Source organism: Metschnikowia bicuspidata (assembly GCF_001664035.1).
Source record: "Metschnikowia bicuspidata var. bicuspidata NRRL YB-4993 chromosome Unknown METBIscaffold_2, whole genome shotgun sequence".
Taxonomy (NCBI): Eukaryota; Fungi; Ascomycota; class Pichiomycetes; order Serinales; family Metschnikowiaceae; genus Metschnikowia; species Metschnikowia bicuspidata.
Genome location: NW_017387732.1, coordinates 2,391,959 through 2,406,849, shown reverse-complemented (window position 1 = coordinate 2,406,849; position 14,891 = coordinate 2,391,959). Strand labels below are relative to the sequence as shown.

The 14,891-nt window shown below is 56.6% G+C and overlaps 5 protein-coding genes across 5 annotated transcripts; 1 reads left to right on the top strand and 4 right to left on the bottom strand.

Moving 5' to 3' along the window:
- The first annotated feature begins 324 nt into the window (after positions 1-324).
- MTR2 (Mtr2p) lies at positions 325-1,463 on the top strand. Its single transcript, XM_018854625.1, has 2 exons — positions 325-693; positions 768-1,463. Exons 1-2 carry the CDS (start codon positions 669-671, stop codon positions 1,310-1,312), a joined length of 570 nt encoding a protein of 189 aa, XP_018713083.1. The 5' UTR covers positions 325-668; the 3' UTR covers positions 1,313-1,463.
- Positions 1,464-1,614: 151 nt separating this feature from the next.
- Positions 1,615-6,954, bottom strand: METBIDRAFT_77941 (40S ribosomal eS4 domain-containing protein; the record flags this gene model as incomplete). Its single annotated transcript, XM_018858793.1, has 2 exons — positions 1,615-3,319; positions 6,170-6,954. 2 exons carry the CDS (start codon positions 6,952-6,954, stop codon positions 1,615-1,617), a joined length of 2,490 nt encoding a protein of 829 aa, XP_018713082.1.
- Positions 6,955-7,230: 276 nt separating this feature from the next.
- GYP5 (Gyp5p) lies at positions 7,231-9,570 on the bottom strand (the record flags this gene model as incomplete). The annotated part of the gene is made up of 2 exons (XM_018858792.1): positions 7,231-8,794; positions 9,413-9,570. The coding sequence occupies 2 exons, from the start codon at positions 9,568-9,570 to the stop codon at positions 7,231-7,233; spliced, it is 1,722 nt and encodes a 573-aa protein (XP_018713081.1).
- Positions 9,571-10,114: 544 nt separating this feature from the next.
- Positions 10,115-11,374, bottom strand: METBIDRAFT_11400 (uncharacterized protein; the record flags this gene model as incomplete). Its single annotated transcript, XM_018853976.1, has 1 exon — positions 10,115-11,374. One exon carries the CDS (start codon positions 11,372-11,374, stop codon positions 10,115-10,117), a length of 1,260 nt encoding a protein of 419 aa, XP_018713080.1.
- Positions 11,375-12,816: 1,442 nt separating this feature from the next.
- Positions 12,817-12,978, bottom strand: GAL4 (galactose-responsive transcription factor; the record flags this gene model as incomplete). Its single annotated transcript, XM_018855309.1, has 1 exon — positions 12,817-12,978. A coding segment is annotated over one exon (162 nt), but the record flags the coding sequence as incomplete, so codon positions are not given.
- Between the last annotated feature and the right edge of the window lie 1,913 nt (positions 12,979-14,891).

The window sequence follows — 14,891 nt, the reverse complement described above, 5'->3', positions numbered from 1 at the left end:
AGATGCTGTTTTGAAAGTTACCTGATATTCTGCCCATGAAGATACGATGTTTGAGTGAGACAATGCAAATATTGATGATCAGGCATAATAAGCATACATGGAAGGCTCTTCTCTAAACCGGTTTACATGCTGAAGATAAACGGTGCTTGCTTAGAGACACACAAAACCATTAATGGAGAATAGCTCTCTCCTAGATAACCTGAGTCATGGGCAGGTTTCTCCGGGAGCTACGGGAATACGAGAAGCCAAAATATGCGTCGGATTCTGTGCCACTTGAAATAATCCTCGATGTGTTCATAAAATTCAGCAGTATTCTCAGCCAATTCATACTGTATTTGCAGTTCTTAAATCATCGTTCTAGTTAGTGGATCGGCCGCAAGTAATTGTCTGATCTACAGCCCTGCACAGGGCCCTCTAACCAGAACCACCCAGTCTTCAAAACTGATAGGCACCCAAACCGGGCCCCGTAAATTTTCCCATTTTCATCCCCGTGATACCAGGAAACAAGTTATAGTCGAAGAAGACCCGCCCTACCCGGACGGCTCTCTTTCATGACGCCAAATGATGAACCAGGCGCTGAGAGCCTTTCGCACCAACTGCGCGACAAAAAGAAAGACTGTTCTTTCCACCACTGATACATCCAACACCGGCCTATAACCCCTTTCGCCATGAACAATGTTCAGCAGGACCCATGTACGTAGCAACCTACACCTGTCAAAACGATTAACAGCTTTCTAGTGGAAACGCAAGACTAACCTTGTGTCCAGCACAGCCCATCGAGCCCTTCTTGAAGAAGTTGCTATCGCTGCTTGACCTCCAACTCCATCTACCCGGCACGGCGTCGCCACAACCGCAGTTTCCGTCGGTGGAAGCATATGCAACACAGTTTGCAAAACAACTAAAGCCGGCCAGCGCGGTTGTTTTCAACGGCAACCCGTTGATCCCGCAAGCACCGGCCAACGACTCGCGGCTCGAGTTCCAGAAAAAATGGCTTGCGTCGCCCGCCTCCAACCACCAGCTCACGTGCTTCGACACGCACTTGGTGCCCGGCACGGGTCTCTACACAATCATTGCACATGGGAAAGTGCGTTTTGACGAGAGTGGCCGCACGCGTTTGGGCGAAAGCGCCGATCTTGTGGTGCCGAGCTCGGGCGCGGCGCAAAAGCCGCGGGCGCTCTGGGGGCCGTGGTTCGGCTTCAATATCAACTTGGTAGTGGACCAGAGCGTCGCCACCAACGATGAGACCGAATGCATCAACAGCTTGAATTACCGTGTCACGTACAAGCCGCACGATACCGTGGTCTCGGTGTAGGGCGTCAGTCTCCAGTTGGGAGTGCCGCTTCAACAATGCAACCTGCGAGGCTTGCACCTTGTGAAAAGCCATTGTGTGGCCCCCCGGCGTGAGGAGCACGAGCTCAAGTAGAAGGCGCGTGGCCGTGAGAGGAGAGAGCCCTACTGCGGCGGCGCGGAAGATGTCGCGGGCAGAGCCCTTCGACTCCAAAGTCCGGCCCGCCCGCAATGCCATGCTTTGCATGCACCATTGTCAATATACGTTATGCGATCTGTATAAAGGCGGACGTCTCGGGCTGGGGGGGTCGCCTCGCCTCAGCGTTTTCACACGCCGTGCTCGGCCACATACCGGTCGAGCAAAAGCCCCAAGTACATGTCGGAGTAGAATTCCAACCCGTCCATCAGGCCGCCGAGCGCGGCCACGGCCGCGCGCACGTTGGGGATGAGAAAGCTGTAGAACACCACGTCCACGTCCGCGTCCAGGCCAGGGACCAACTCGAGGCTCTGCACCACGTTCGGAAGCGGGTGGTTGGTGACTCCGCGGTGCGGGGTGTCGTCGCCCGTGTGGCCAAAGTCGTCGTGTGTCACGTACCCCTTGGCGAGCCGGCCCTGGATGTCGGTTTCGCCTGCCAAATCAGGGTACGCTAGCGCGAGCTGGCCGCGAAGGCCCGGCGTCTTGTGCGCGTCTCGCTGGTGCGGCGGCTTCAAGTACGAGTTCCGGAGACCGTCGCCAGGGGCGGCGAGAATGTAGTCGTTCTCGTTGAGCTTCGGCGCCACCTGGAGCGCGATGCGCTTGGGGAGGCGGACGCACACCCAGTCGTTCTGAAACGGCGACACGATGTAGTGGCTGTCCACAGTGTACGGGCCCTTGTAGAGGTCGTAGCGCACGGAGCCCGTGTTGATGAGGACGATTCTCAGGCGGTTTGCCGAGCCGCGGGCCTCTTTGCGGGGGAGCGACGGCAACACGCGGTCCGTGAGCAACTTGTAGATGTTCTTGGGGTGGGAGAGCGGCACGTAGTCCATGTAGTAGTTGGAGCGCGTCACGTGCCCCAAGACGGTGTCAAGCCGGAGGTCCGAGCGGGCGCTGGCGAGCATGCGCTTGATTTCAGACCCCCGGCGCGTGTGGAAGTCCGCCGGCACGTGCTTCTGGGCGTGGAACATGAACAGGTCCACGCTGAAGTCGATGTACGAGCGGGAGAAGCGCGAGTGCACGGGCACAGTCTCCGGCAGCAAGTCGACGCTCACGAACCCCACGGTTTCGCAGAAGCGCCCGCTCTGGAGCGCGGCCAGCCTGTCGTCCAAGACCACAAAGTCGCGGATGTGGCTGTGCCCGCCAAAGTACTGGATCACCGTTTGTGGGTACGCGTCGCGGAGCGCCGAGTGGAGGAGCTGCAACTCGGCCCAGCGCCTGGCGACCGGCACGTGCGCGACCACCACGATCACGTCCACCGCCAGCGGCGGGTGCGACGCGAGCACGTCGCGGAACCACGGCTCCCGGATGGCCTGGCGGATGGGCGTGACGCGCGTGTTTCCGTTGGCACGGCCAAAGTCAAAAAGAAACGCCAACGCCAACACCCGCACGCCCTGCTGCGGCGTGCGGAAGTAGCGGAAGCGCGGCGCAAACGGCACAAACGTGCCGTTGCCGCGGGCCCGGTATTCCACGTTGGAGCTCACGTACCTGTCGCCGTAGTGCAGCGCAATCAAGTCGAGCTCCTGGCGGCTGTTCTCCCACACATACAACTCGTGGTTGCCCAACGTCACGATGTCGTACGCCAGCTGGGCGAAAATGGGCAGGCTGCGGGCGCCGTTTGGCGCCGTGGCGTCCGAAAGCCCGTTGCCGTCGTGGCGGTCGCCGGAATCTACGAGAAGGAGGTCCTGTTTCTGGTCGTGCGCCCGCTGTTTCACGTGCTGCACAAACGACTCGAAGTCGCCCCAGTCGCCGTCGTATGCACGCTGGTTCAAGTGGCCGCCGAGCCACCCGTGCGTGTCTGTTGTATGGAGAAAGTTGAGGCCCGCAAGCCGCAAGGGCCTTTTTGCGGGCGGCGCCACGGACAGCGGGGGCGGCGGCAAAAGCACGTGCCCATGTTCGCTTACGTAATATAGCACAGAGACGAGTGCGAGGAAGAAGACGGGCACACGAAACATGTCTTTGTGCCGTGGCAAAAGAAGAGGAGTAGGACGTTCGTTTATCGCGAGATAGGCGGGCCTGCCGTGAGCGGGCGCCGCGTGCAGGGCTATCGCGCTGTGTGCAGGCCCGGGACCTCGGCCGGCGCTATCTCGCTGGGCGTTCTTGGAGACGGGCGGTCGGCTGTTGTTACAACTAAACAGGGCTTTGGTATTGAAATGCAGCTGTTTTGCTACAGCTCAAGATAATGCGGCTGTTTTGCTATAGTTCAAAATTGGGGTCTTTTTTCCAGCCTGGCCGGCCGCTTGCACCGGCACTGGCTTTCGGGCTCCATGCAGACCCCAGCGTTGCAGCATGTCGTCTGATAGAATGGTTGAGGGCAATTTTTTTTTGGTGTTTTTTTTCTGATGAAGTCTTCTGATTAAAGGAACAAATCTATATAATCATATAAAAAGCCTCGCATCAGCTTCTTCCTACGTACCGAGTGTCGAAACGCGGCCCGTTAATCACAGCTGGGTATGAAAGCGAAGTCTGATGTATTCTCCATCTTTACACAGGCGGCCGAACTGAATCCGCCCGTCCAGACACAAAATAAATGTATTGTCCCCGTTGATGGTCAAGTAGTATTTTGAACTGCCCGGTTCATTCTGAACCACAATTTTTTGCTGTCTCTCAATGCTTGGATTGTCCATAACCAAGTAAAGGCTATGGTTTTCGCCCACACTTATGTAACAGTGTCTCTCGAAAAATATGTAATCACTCTGGGCGTGAAACAAAGTTTGCGTTGCGAAAGCTTTGACGAGCTGACCGTTTTTTTCCCTGACAGTGAAGCCAGTAGGGTGATCATGAGAATAAATTTCAAAGTATCCGGTGCCCTGCAAAGGTGCGGCAGCAGATAAAGCAATAAGAGTTAAGGCAGTGAGAAATTTCATTTTGCTTCTCTGAGGAGACTTCAATTGCGGCGAACCCACCGATCTTTATTGCATTCCACGTTCCGAGCTTGTACTCTTGAATTTCTCTTTTCCAAACTATCGCCTAGCGGCGTCTCAAGATGTTAGGCGTCTGTTCCATTGCGTGATCGGTGGCCTCGCTGGGATTGCCAATTCTGTTCGCTTCACGCTCCAATTTGTTTGTATTTCTGCTTGAGTACGGATATTCCAACTCAATGTCCTGTCCACAAGTGGTTCCCAACTGGTACAGTTGAGATATCGGATTCGACATGATGTACTAGCGTGTGGAAATAAACCTTTATTTAGGAAAAACTAAAACCACTTTTGTGTCAACTGACCTTCTAAAAAGATCTATAGAGGGAATTCTCTTCCCTTCATATACTCGTCGTGCTATTTGGTTCCGGGTAAGTGGTGCGAACTTTAATGTCTCATTTGTCACATGATTAATTAGGGCTAAGCGTCTAGTTCTCACACAATTGACTCCGTGATTGAAGCCCGCCACGAAATTATGCGTTGGTGCATAGAGTAATTCTTGCAGTCTATCTAACGTACAGTTTTGCACCCCCACGAAGTTGGTGAGACCGATCAGATTCGAAAGATCCCACCCAAGTTCTCCCCGCAGTTTCTTGTTCTTGGAAGGTGGAACGAAGCTGTTGGTGATGAATGCTGTCAAATCAAAGCTGGTGACATCCTATTTGAAACTCACAGCAGGGAAAGTGCAACAGTCCGAAATAGCCGGCTTGCAGTCTCGTAGATGCCGCTTTGAACTGGTCTCGAGAATATGGAAGATATAACCATGAAACGAAAGCTCCAGAGTATTTTTAAAAAGGAAAGGTTATGAAGCTTTTTCTTCGAATAAAATTCATGAAGCACTCCTCTAAGCGAGACGGCTCAAATCCTGCTTCAAAACGTTAAGCGAATCGAATATGTTTTCTAATTTGCACAATCATCATGTGCTAATTACTTCCAGCGTATCAAAGAGACATCAGGCCTGCAAGGACATAGTCTCTACCTTGCGTGCTCCATACCAATTACAAGGTGACTTGCTTTAGGTCCGTCTCACCTTCTTTGGTTGAGCCCTTTTTGCCAAGACAATGAGATAAATTGACGGGTATTACAAGGCCTGATGTCGGCTGACTAATAAATGATTTGTTAATATCAGATGTAGAATCTCCAATGGCATGATATGATTGGATTCGCGTAGTTTCTCAATTTCAATTTGAGACACGAGCTAAGTCGGTTGAAGGAGTCTCGGGGTATTGTTTTCTATTCACTGGGATTTGACTGGAATGCTTTAACTTATTCCTAGAAGCCTGCACCTAAAAAAAGGGTGAGAGAGAAACGTGAATGATTTTCTCAACATTTGTTCAGATTTGACGAAAAAGTAGAAATTATCCAAGGCCAAAGTATTTCCAAAAATTGAAAATTTGATAAAAAACAGAGAAAGCTTGCTAGACACAAATTTGAATGCTTTCTAATACTTTAGGTTTTTTACATATTAAATATGGAAAGGTGTTGATTTGTCGTTGTCTAATGAAGGTGATGGACATGTGCATCAGCTCTGAATAAGCGCACTCTAAATGACGAAACGTAAGGCAGCACCGACGCTCCAACTTTTCTTGTCAATGCCCTTTTGGGGATCACTCTTACCGAATCTTATCCATGAAATTAGCCAGCACACAGAGCACACACAGAGGCATGGCCTCGCCGAGGACACCCTCACGGATCTACAAGGAGTTGCATCCTCTACATCATGTTCTAAAAGTAATAGCGTATATTAACTGGATGTTGCGGCGACGATTACAAACCGCCTTGGGCTCTTCTTCTGTCACGCTCCTCAGTGATGGACAACTTGATACCCTTACCCTTTGGCAAGGACACGTATGGCTTGCCAGCCTCGGTACCGATGACGAAGACGTTAGATTGTCTGGTGACGAAAGTGTTCTCCAAAGCGTCCTTGATGTGGACCAAGTCGAAGCCACCCTCGTGCTTCTCTCTGTGAACAATGACACCGATTCTACCCATGTTCTTACCGCCGGTGACCATGGCCAACTTACCGGTGTCGAACTTGATGAAGTCAGTAATCTTGCCGGTGGCCAAGTCGATCTTGACAGTGTCGTTGGCCTTGACCTGAGGGTCTGGGTATCTGATGGTTCTACCGTCGTGGGTGACGGCGTAAGGAACACCTCTCTTACCCAAAGCGATCTTTCTGACCTTACCCAACTTGTAGGAAGCCTCCTCGCCGGTGATTCTGTGGACAGTGAATCTACCCTTGACGTCGTAGACCAATCTGAAGTTCTCGTTGGTGGCCTCCAAGGTGATGACGTCCATGAAACCGGCTGGGAAAGTGGAGTCGGTTCTGACCTTGCCGTCAACCTTGACGTGCTCTTGCATCAAGATGGCCTTGACCTCTCTACCGTTCAAAGCGTACTTCAATCTGTTTCTCAAGAAGACGATCAAAGGCAAGGACTCTCTCAACTTGTGTGGACCAGCAGAGGGTCTTGGGGCGTAGGTGCCGGACAATTTGTCCAACATCCAGTGGGATGGGGCTGCCAATCTCTTAAGGTGCTTCTTAGGTCCTCTAGCCATGGTGAACGAGTAATTTGGTGAAGTAAGAAATCCAGTGGAGAGCTGAAAATTTTCTTGACTAGTGGCCGCGGCACCAGGCCCGATGCTGGATGCGCACTGCACACGCGGCGCCGGCGTAGGGCATGAGCCCGCACAGCGACGGCGGCACGTGACCCTCGGCCACGTGACCGCCCCCAACCCCCGCAGCCGCCTCGTGGCTGCAAACGGCCGACCCAGTAGTCGCCCCGCCAGCGTCTATTCGCCCACATTGGGTCTGGTAGGCCGCGGGCAGACCGCCTAGTGCTTCCAGAACCACTTCTTGCTTTTCTTCAACTCGGCTGCCAACGCCTCCTCTTGTAGACACAACTCGCCTAGCTGGTCCTCTAGGCTGGACAACCTCTCTGTTTCTTGGGCGTTCTGGGCCAAAAGCTCCTGGATGCGGGCGTCGATGTCTTGCGGGATGTCTGCGTGGCCGGCGCCGACCCTGAGCTCCATTCTGTGGATGCTTGCCTCGAGCGAAGCGACCTGCGACGCGAGCTCGTCCACGTCTCCTTGGAGCTCGGGCAACGCGATCTTCACGTCCACAAGGCTCTGCACGGAGGCGAGGTGGTCGTGGCGGAGGGCGTGGGTCTGGATCTCCACAGCCTTGACTTCGTGGCGGAGGCACCCGTTCTGCGCCCGGAGCGTGTTGATGTCAGCGGCCCGGCGGGAGTCCTGCGAGAGGAGCAGGTCGAACTCGGCCTTCCACCGCGCAAGGTCCAACGGGCTGACGTCGATCTGCATGGAGTCGCGGATGAACGCGTCCAAGTCGTACGGCGGCAGGGACCTGGCCGCGGGCCGGCGGGCGAGAATCAGAAAGCGGCGGTTCACCGGGGCGTCGTCGGCAGGCTCGCGGCCGTCGCCCGCGTACACGTTGAAGAGGCGGTCCTTCAAGAAGTCCAAGAGCCGGTCGAAGGGAAGCGGGAGCAAGAACGGCTCGTTCTGGAGCATGAGGTTGAGCGCAAGGCGCAACACGGCCTCCATGCCCTGGGTGATGACCATGTCGAAGACGCGCAACACCACGGGCAACGGGAACTTGTAGCTGAAGAACGTGAGGAACCACTGCGACGCGTACATGGACAGGCGGACGCCCTGGCGCAACAAGTGGTTGTACAAGAGCGGCCGGTGCACGGCCAAGAGCCGGTCGAACTGGTGGAGCAACAAGTGCAAGCCGCGCATCTCGGGGCAGAAGAGCTCGCGGAGCCCGTAGTCCTTCATGAGCGAGACGAGCAAGCAGAAGGCCTCGCTGCCGGCCATGTTCATGACCAACGGCACGGCAATGAAGACCATGCCCTGCGTGTACCCGACGTCCGGGTCGAAGTTGGCGTACGCCAGCACCACGTCGTAGAGCTCGCGCGCCTTGCCGGCCGCCTCGACGGCGGCGAAGAACGACGTGCGCGTGAGGTCCCGCTTGATGGCCCTCTCGTGCACGCACGGCTCGGTCTTCAAGTGCATGAACAACTCCTCGAGCGGCAAGCTCTTGGACCGCGCCACCAACTGCCACACGATGCCCCGCACCTCCTCGGGAATGCCGCCGGCCACGGCCCGCGCGAGCTGCTGCTGCTCGTGCAAGACCGTGTCATGGTAGTCCTCGACGACCCGGTCCCACAAGCCCCAGTCCACGTGCTCGCCCCGCAGGAGCTCCACGGGCAAGTGGCCGATGGCGCTGCGGATGTCGCGGTACGTCTTGCGCACGCTCTCCACGCCGGTGCTGATGGCGCGCCGCTGGCCCTCGTCCTTGGCGTCGAAGCGGATGGAGATTTCCAGCTGCCGCGCCTCGAGGAGCGACAGGGCCTCGACAGTCGCCGAGGGGAGCGCCGTGCTAGGCGCGGGGTCGAAGAAAGGTGGGAGAGGGGGTCGGGGCGGGACGCGGCGCCCGGTCTCGGGGGCCACCTCGGAGGGCGGCGCCGGAGTTGTTTGGGCGGATGGCGCCGGCGTTTGAGTGGGCGGCGAAGCAGGGGGAGCAGAGGCACTCGGGTGTGCGGCGGGGTGTTTTGGGCCTGTTGACTCGGCCGTTACAGCGTCTTTTGGACCCGTTGACTCGGCCGTTACAGCGTCTTTTGGACCCGTTGACTCGGCCGTTACAGCGTCTTTTGGACCCGTTGACTCGGCCGTTACAGCGTCTTTTGGACTTGTTGACTCGGCCGTTACAGCGTCTTTTGGACCCGTTGACTCGGCCGTTACAGCGTCTTTTGGACCCGTTGACTCGGCCGATTCCGCATCCAAATTGCCAGTTTCAGCAGTCACATCCCCAAGATCAGCCGGCCCGCCCCCCCCGGCAGCCTGGCTTCCCACCACGTCTTCTACATGCACTCCGCTTCCAGAAGGCGGCGATTGGGGCACTTTATCCTCGGTTTCGCTGCCATGGCCAGCGCCGTCCTCGTCGTTCAAAACACTCGGGGAGCCTGGCGGCGGCGGCTCAGTCCCGTGCCCAGAATACACCTTGTTGGCTGTTTCTTGCTTGATTTCGGGCAGCCCAAACGCCTCGGCAGAGTCTTTGAACTCGCTTTCCGACGAATCGTCTGCGTCGCTTTCGTGCTCCCAACGGGAGCTGGCTTGCGCCGGGGAAGCGCCCGGTTCCGGCGTCGCAGGGCCCATTTCCGGTGCCAAGTCGCCGTTTCTGGCGGTTCCGGCCGTTTGGAAAGGCGGCGCCCACGGAATTCGGCTGTTTTATGCACCGGCTGTCTCGTCTATAAAGATAGACTCGTGCAGCGGGGGACGGTCGGTGGAGATCGACAAAAGTGCTAGGAAGTCTTCTCACGTGACAAGGGACCACGCAGATGTTGGCACGCAGGGCTTGCTGGCAAAATAACGGGGCTCTGGGGCGTGCTGGAAGAACTTTCCAGCGGCTTGTGAACCGGCGCTTCGCCTGGGGCAGCAGTGTGCAGGCCCCGGTTGATATGGCAGGTGTTGCGGAGGGCCGGCCCGGGCTCATATGCCAGAGGCGGCTGGGGCCGATTCGCCAGGAAGAAACACATGGGATTCGCCACAGAAACACAAATGGTAAGAACAAAAATATATAAGCGGGGAACGGCGAGGGCGGCCGGCGCCAGCATGAAGCCACGGTGAGGCGGGCCACCTAAAAGAAGAAGTGCAACGATCACCAGAACCATGCCCGCAGGTCTGGTCTAGGCCTGCTGGACTAGGACCACTGGAGCCCGTCTGCGATTCCGGCGTGCGCCGAAGCGGGGAGGCGTTCCAAATGCACATACGCCCCACTGCCAACACCCGACAGCGACAAGATGTCGTCCCATGGCTCGCTGCTCGCCGAGCGCGACAGGGCCCGATCCAGGGAGGCGCCGCTGCTCAACACGCCAGCCTCCGAGACCGGCGTCACCTGGCTGTTGTCCTGGAGCTGCTGGCTGTTGTCCTGGAGCTGCTGGCTGTTGTCATGGAGCTGCTGGCTGTTGTCCTGGAGCTGCTCGTAGAGGCCGCACGCATCCTCGTGTATGACTCCACCACGCACATTCTTCTCCACGAGCAAGCACTCCAATTGCGCGCGGTCACAGTTGGGAAAGAACACGCGGAGCACGCCCTCCGCGGCCATGAGCTTGAGCGGGAGCTCGCCCAACTCGCTGATCTTGAGCAAGTCCTCTTGCAACTCAGCCACCTGGCGCTCGAAGCGCTGGAGGTTGGCCTGGAGCTCGCCCACGACATCCGCGTTCATGACCGTTGCCGGCGGAATGAGGAATTTGGGCTGGAGCGCGAAGTCGACGTAGCAGCCCGACGGCTGGGGCGAGAGCGGTCTGGCCAACGCCTGCACCATGTCATGGAATCTCGGGGACAACAGAAGATTGAGTCTGAGCGAGGAGGCCACGGCGGCTCTTTCGGGCACAGCACATCGACTACGCCTCGCCGCGCCATGTTTGCCTCTGCCCATGAAAGGGTCGGGCTGGCCTAGGGCACCATTTTTCTTGAGAAGGTGCGTGAGTGCCGGGGTGTTGTAGAACCGGTGAAACGCCTTCAGGCGGAACTGCGACTTGGAGGAGAAGTGGTGGAAGAGCACGGACTGGTTGAGCCGCGCCCACCGCCAACTGCTGAAGGCACCGAGCCGGTTGTAGGTGGTGAAGAAACGGGAGCCGTGGCGGCGGGGGTCACGTGACCCCACGAGCGACGAGAGCCCCCGGGCCAGGAAGCCGGTCGGGAGGCCGGTCGGAAGGCCGGCCAGAAAACGAGCGGAGCGGCGGCCGGAAGTCAAGACGTCTCCCCGGAGGAAGTTCATGGGGTTGCGCCCTCGGAACGGCGCACCCCCACGCGCCGGCACCGGAATACGCACCGGCGCCGCTTGCCGCTCTAGATTATTCCCCAAGTTCCCCAAGTTTTCCTGGAGTTCCTCGAGCGCCTGGCGGAGACGCCGGGTGATGTTGCGCTTGAGTGATGTCAAGTTTTTTAGCGCAGACATGGGATCCGGGTTGTTTCTTCAAGAAAAGGAGAGCTCAGGACCGAGGGTGGTTTGGGTGATGGAGCGCCTCGTGTATGAATCCCCGCAGAGAGTTGCAGCAGATCGAGGGGACGGGTAAGCGGATGTGGTGATCCAAGATTTCGACCGATGAATATTGTTTCCGTTTATTGGAGGAGCAACAGTGAGAAGTTCCGTTTGTTGGAGGAGCAACAGTGAGAAGTTCCCGTTTGTTGGAGGATCAACAATAAGGGGTTCCAAACAGCGAGATTTGCAGCGCGCTGGTAATCTGGCGGCTCGAGCCGGAGAGGGATTTGTGGGTTCGCAAACTTGCTATTAAACGTCCCACTGAATTCGAGGTGAAGGGACAGAAACAGGCCCTTGCACTTTCGGCCGGATCAGGCAAGACGTGAGTATGGGAAGCCTCGAAATGAGCCTTGCGGAGCTGGACAGGCGGATTTGCCACGGGATGTCTTTCAAGTTTCTGCCTGAAAACCCTTCTGGCGTGTCAGGAGCTAAATGTGTTTGGCGAAGAAAAGGTACCGAGTTCACCAAGGTACGGTGAGCCCGTTGGACTGCGTGCACGCACATGCCGTGACCATCTCCGGGGTAGCACGGAAGTGTGCGGCGCACGGCCGGTGCGGTGTTGCCCCCGAAATTGCGCCGGTGCCCCTCGGAACCGCTGCATGTCGCGGGCACAGGCTAATCTTGGCTACGAGCGCGGCGCCGGCTTTCGAGAACCGACCGGCGCCGGCTTGCTACATGGGCTGTGAACGGGCGGACGTCATCATAAAAAGCAGTAAAATACAAGGGGAGAAGCAAAGTAGTGGGTTTCGTTAGGCAAAGTCGTCGCACAAGACCTCGTTGAAAATCAGCGTGTACTCGGCGCTTGCCTGGAGCTTCTGTCTTTTCGTCGCGAGCCCCGGGAGCTCGTCCAAGCGCTCGTGGTCGAAATCGTAGTTTTCAAAGGAGTTGAGCGAAAGAAGCGACGAGGGGCTTGTGAGTGTGGCCGTGCTGGGCGTGTGCGCGGCCGAGGACATCAGGTACGGCTCGTGCCCTAGCGAGATGGCCAGGAGCCGTTTGTTGCTGGCACCCAGGCCCCGGTGGGCGGATGCCATGGAGAGCGGCAGGAATCGCTTGGGCTCGGTGGGGATGTTGTTCAACACAAAGTCGTCGATGATCTCCTGCTTGACTTTCTGCTTGTCGTACTCCACGTCCATGTCGAACATGTCGTCGCCCTTCTTGTCGCCGAGCGAGCCGTTCATGGAGTCGTCGTTGGAAAACACCGAGTTGGCCGTGGGCAGGTGGATGTTGGACGAGTCGACGGAGCCGGCCAACTTCTCGCGGAACGGCGCCAACGTCTTCTGGTAGTGGCCGCTCTGCGAGAGCGTTTCCAAATCGACTCCCGGCAAGAGGAACCGCATCATGTTGGTCATGTGGAAGAGCTTGTTCTCCACCTCCGTCAAGTGGGCCCTGGTGAGCGGCGAGCGCACGGTCCGCGGCGAGTACGTGCAACACCAGTTGTGCTGGATGCATTTCAGGCACCGGGGGAACTGCTTGGAGCACCGGAGCTTGCGTTTTCTGCACGAGTCGCAGGCCTGCTCGACGCTGGCGGCGTCCGAGCCGGATTCGCCCGGGCCGGCGTGGTCTGGCGAGTGTGCCTGCGAGGGGCTTTCGGAGTGGTGCAGGTGGTTTTGCGAGCGGTGGTCAGGCCGCAGCCCGCCGAACTGCTGGGTCGGTGATTCAGCAAATCCCTGGGTCTGTGAATCAGCGAAATGCTGGGTCTGAGAATCAGCAATATTCTGAGTCTTTGGCTCAGCAAATCCCTGGGTTTGAGATTCAGCGAAATGCTGGGTCTGAGAATCAGCAATATTCTGAGTCTTTGGCTCAGCAAATCCCTGGGTTTGAGATTCAGCGAAATGCTGGGTCTGAGAATCAGCAATATTCTGGGTCTTTGGCTCAGCAAATCCATGGGCCCGAGATTCAGCGACATCCGGTGATCCAGCAAAACCCGGAGATTCAACGAAATCTTGCGTCTGTGATTCAGCAAAGTCCCGGGCGTGAGGCCCAGCGGATGCCCGAGCCAGTGCTTCCGAAAAGCTCCCTTGGTGGCTTCCAGAACATGTTTCTAAAAGTGTTTCTTCGGGCCGGGTTTTGTGGACTTCCACCAGCGAGTCTCCATATGCGGCGCTGCTCATGGGCGAACAAGGTTCTTCTTTAATGTAGATCAGCGAAAAGTCCATCGGGCAGAAAAATAAATAAGTGGGCTGCTCCGAATCTGCAAACCAGATATCCAGACGGTATTTACAGGCAAAGGCGTTGCTTGGTCGGGGCGTGGAATATGCAGACAGCACAGGAGGATTGCTAACTTTTCAATGTCGAGGGCACGGCTGAAAGCAGGGTCCGCTTTTAAACGTCGACAGGTGCAAAGAAAGTTGGCAAGGAAAAGCAGACGACACTAGAAAAGCTTCTGTGGCAAGAAATCTCCAGGTTGGGCCGTTCGTATATCTCCACCCATATCTTCTCGTTGTCCAAAACTTTTTTAATTGGTTCAACAAGCCGGGAGGGGTAATCGCTGTCTCAGTGACAAACGGCCGTGTGTGCACTACCCGCGTACAAGGTATGCGCTTGCGCAGCCAGATGGGGTTCTCACGATAACAACAATGGCTGCCATTTCGGAGGACCTTGGCGAACCTTCAACAATGGACGGATGCCCTGGGTCGCTCGCAGAGGCATGTCCTGCGGCGGGACTTTTTTTTTCTGGTCTTGGACTCTAGGCATGCCCGTTTTCGTCATCGCCCCAGCGTTTCTCGGGAGCAATTAGCGAGCGGCCGGAAGATTATGCCGCCTTACTCCTCACCTGCACGGGGAAGCTAGCGTGGAGCCCAACAAGTCGAATGCCTTGCTCCAGGTGTGGTGGCGGCACTGCACACAGGCCGCCCGCGCCCGCATGTATGATCTCACAGGCGGTTCGGCGAGGCCAATCAGCCGGAGTTTTTCCGCTCATATCGGCGCGGTGTGCACACCGCGTGCGTGTGTGGGAACGTGGCCCGTCTCCTATTCACAAACCCGCCATTTTTGCTCCGAGACACGGCTTGACGTTGAAACCGCATTGGTTTTTTCTCGGCCGAAAAATGCCGCGCCCGCAGTGGTCTATGTTGGTCTCGAAATAGCTTAACCTGGAACTGCAAAGCCGCTGTGTGTTTTCTTGGGGGCACGTGAGACTCTTTTTCAAATTAAGGTTTGCCCCCTTAGAGTAAATACCTCAACAAAGTCCCGCAACGTGGGCCCTCATAGATAAACGTAAGTGGTTACTGCCAAGTCTCGTATGGCCCAGATAAGGGACCACTATCTTTTGCCACGTATCCCTTTAATTTTTTTTTTTGCTCGCCAGCCCACTGGTTTTTGCTCGGGGCTGCCTGTTGTTGAAAGCCTCACGCCAGGTATGTAGGGGTTGTTGTTTCCACGAGCCAAGTACTGAACATTGCCGATTCCATGAGCCAAGTATCGCGAGATCGCT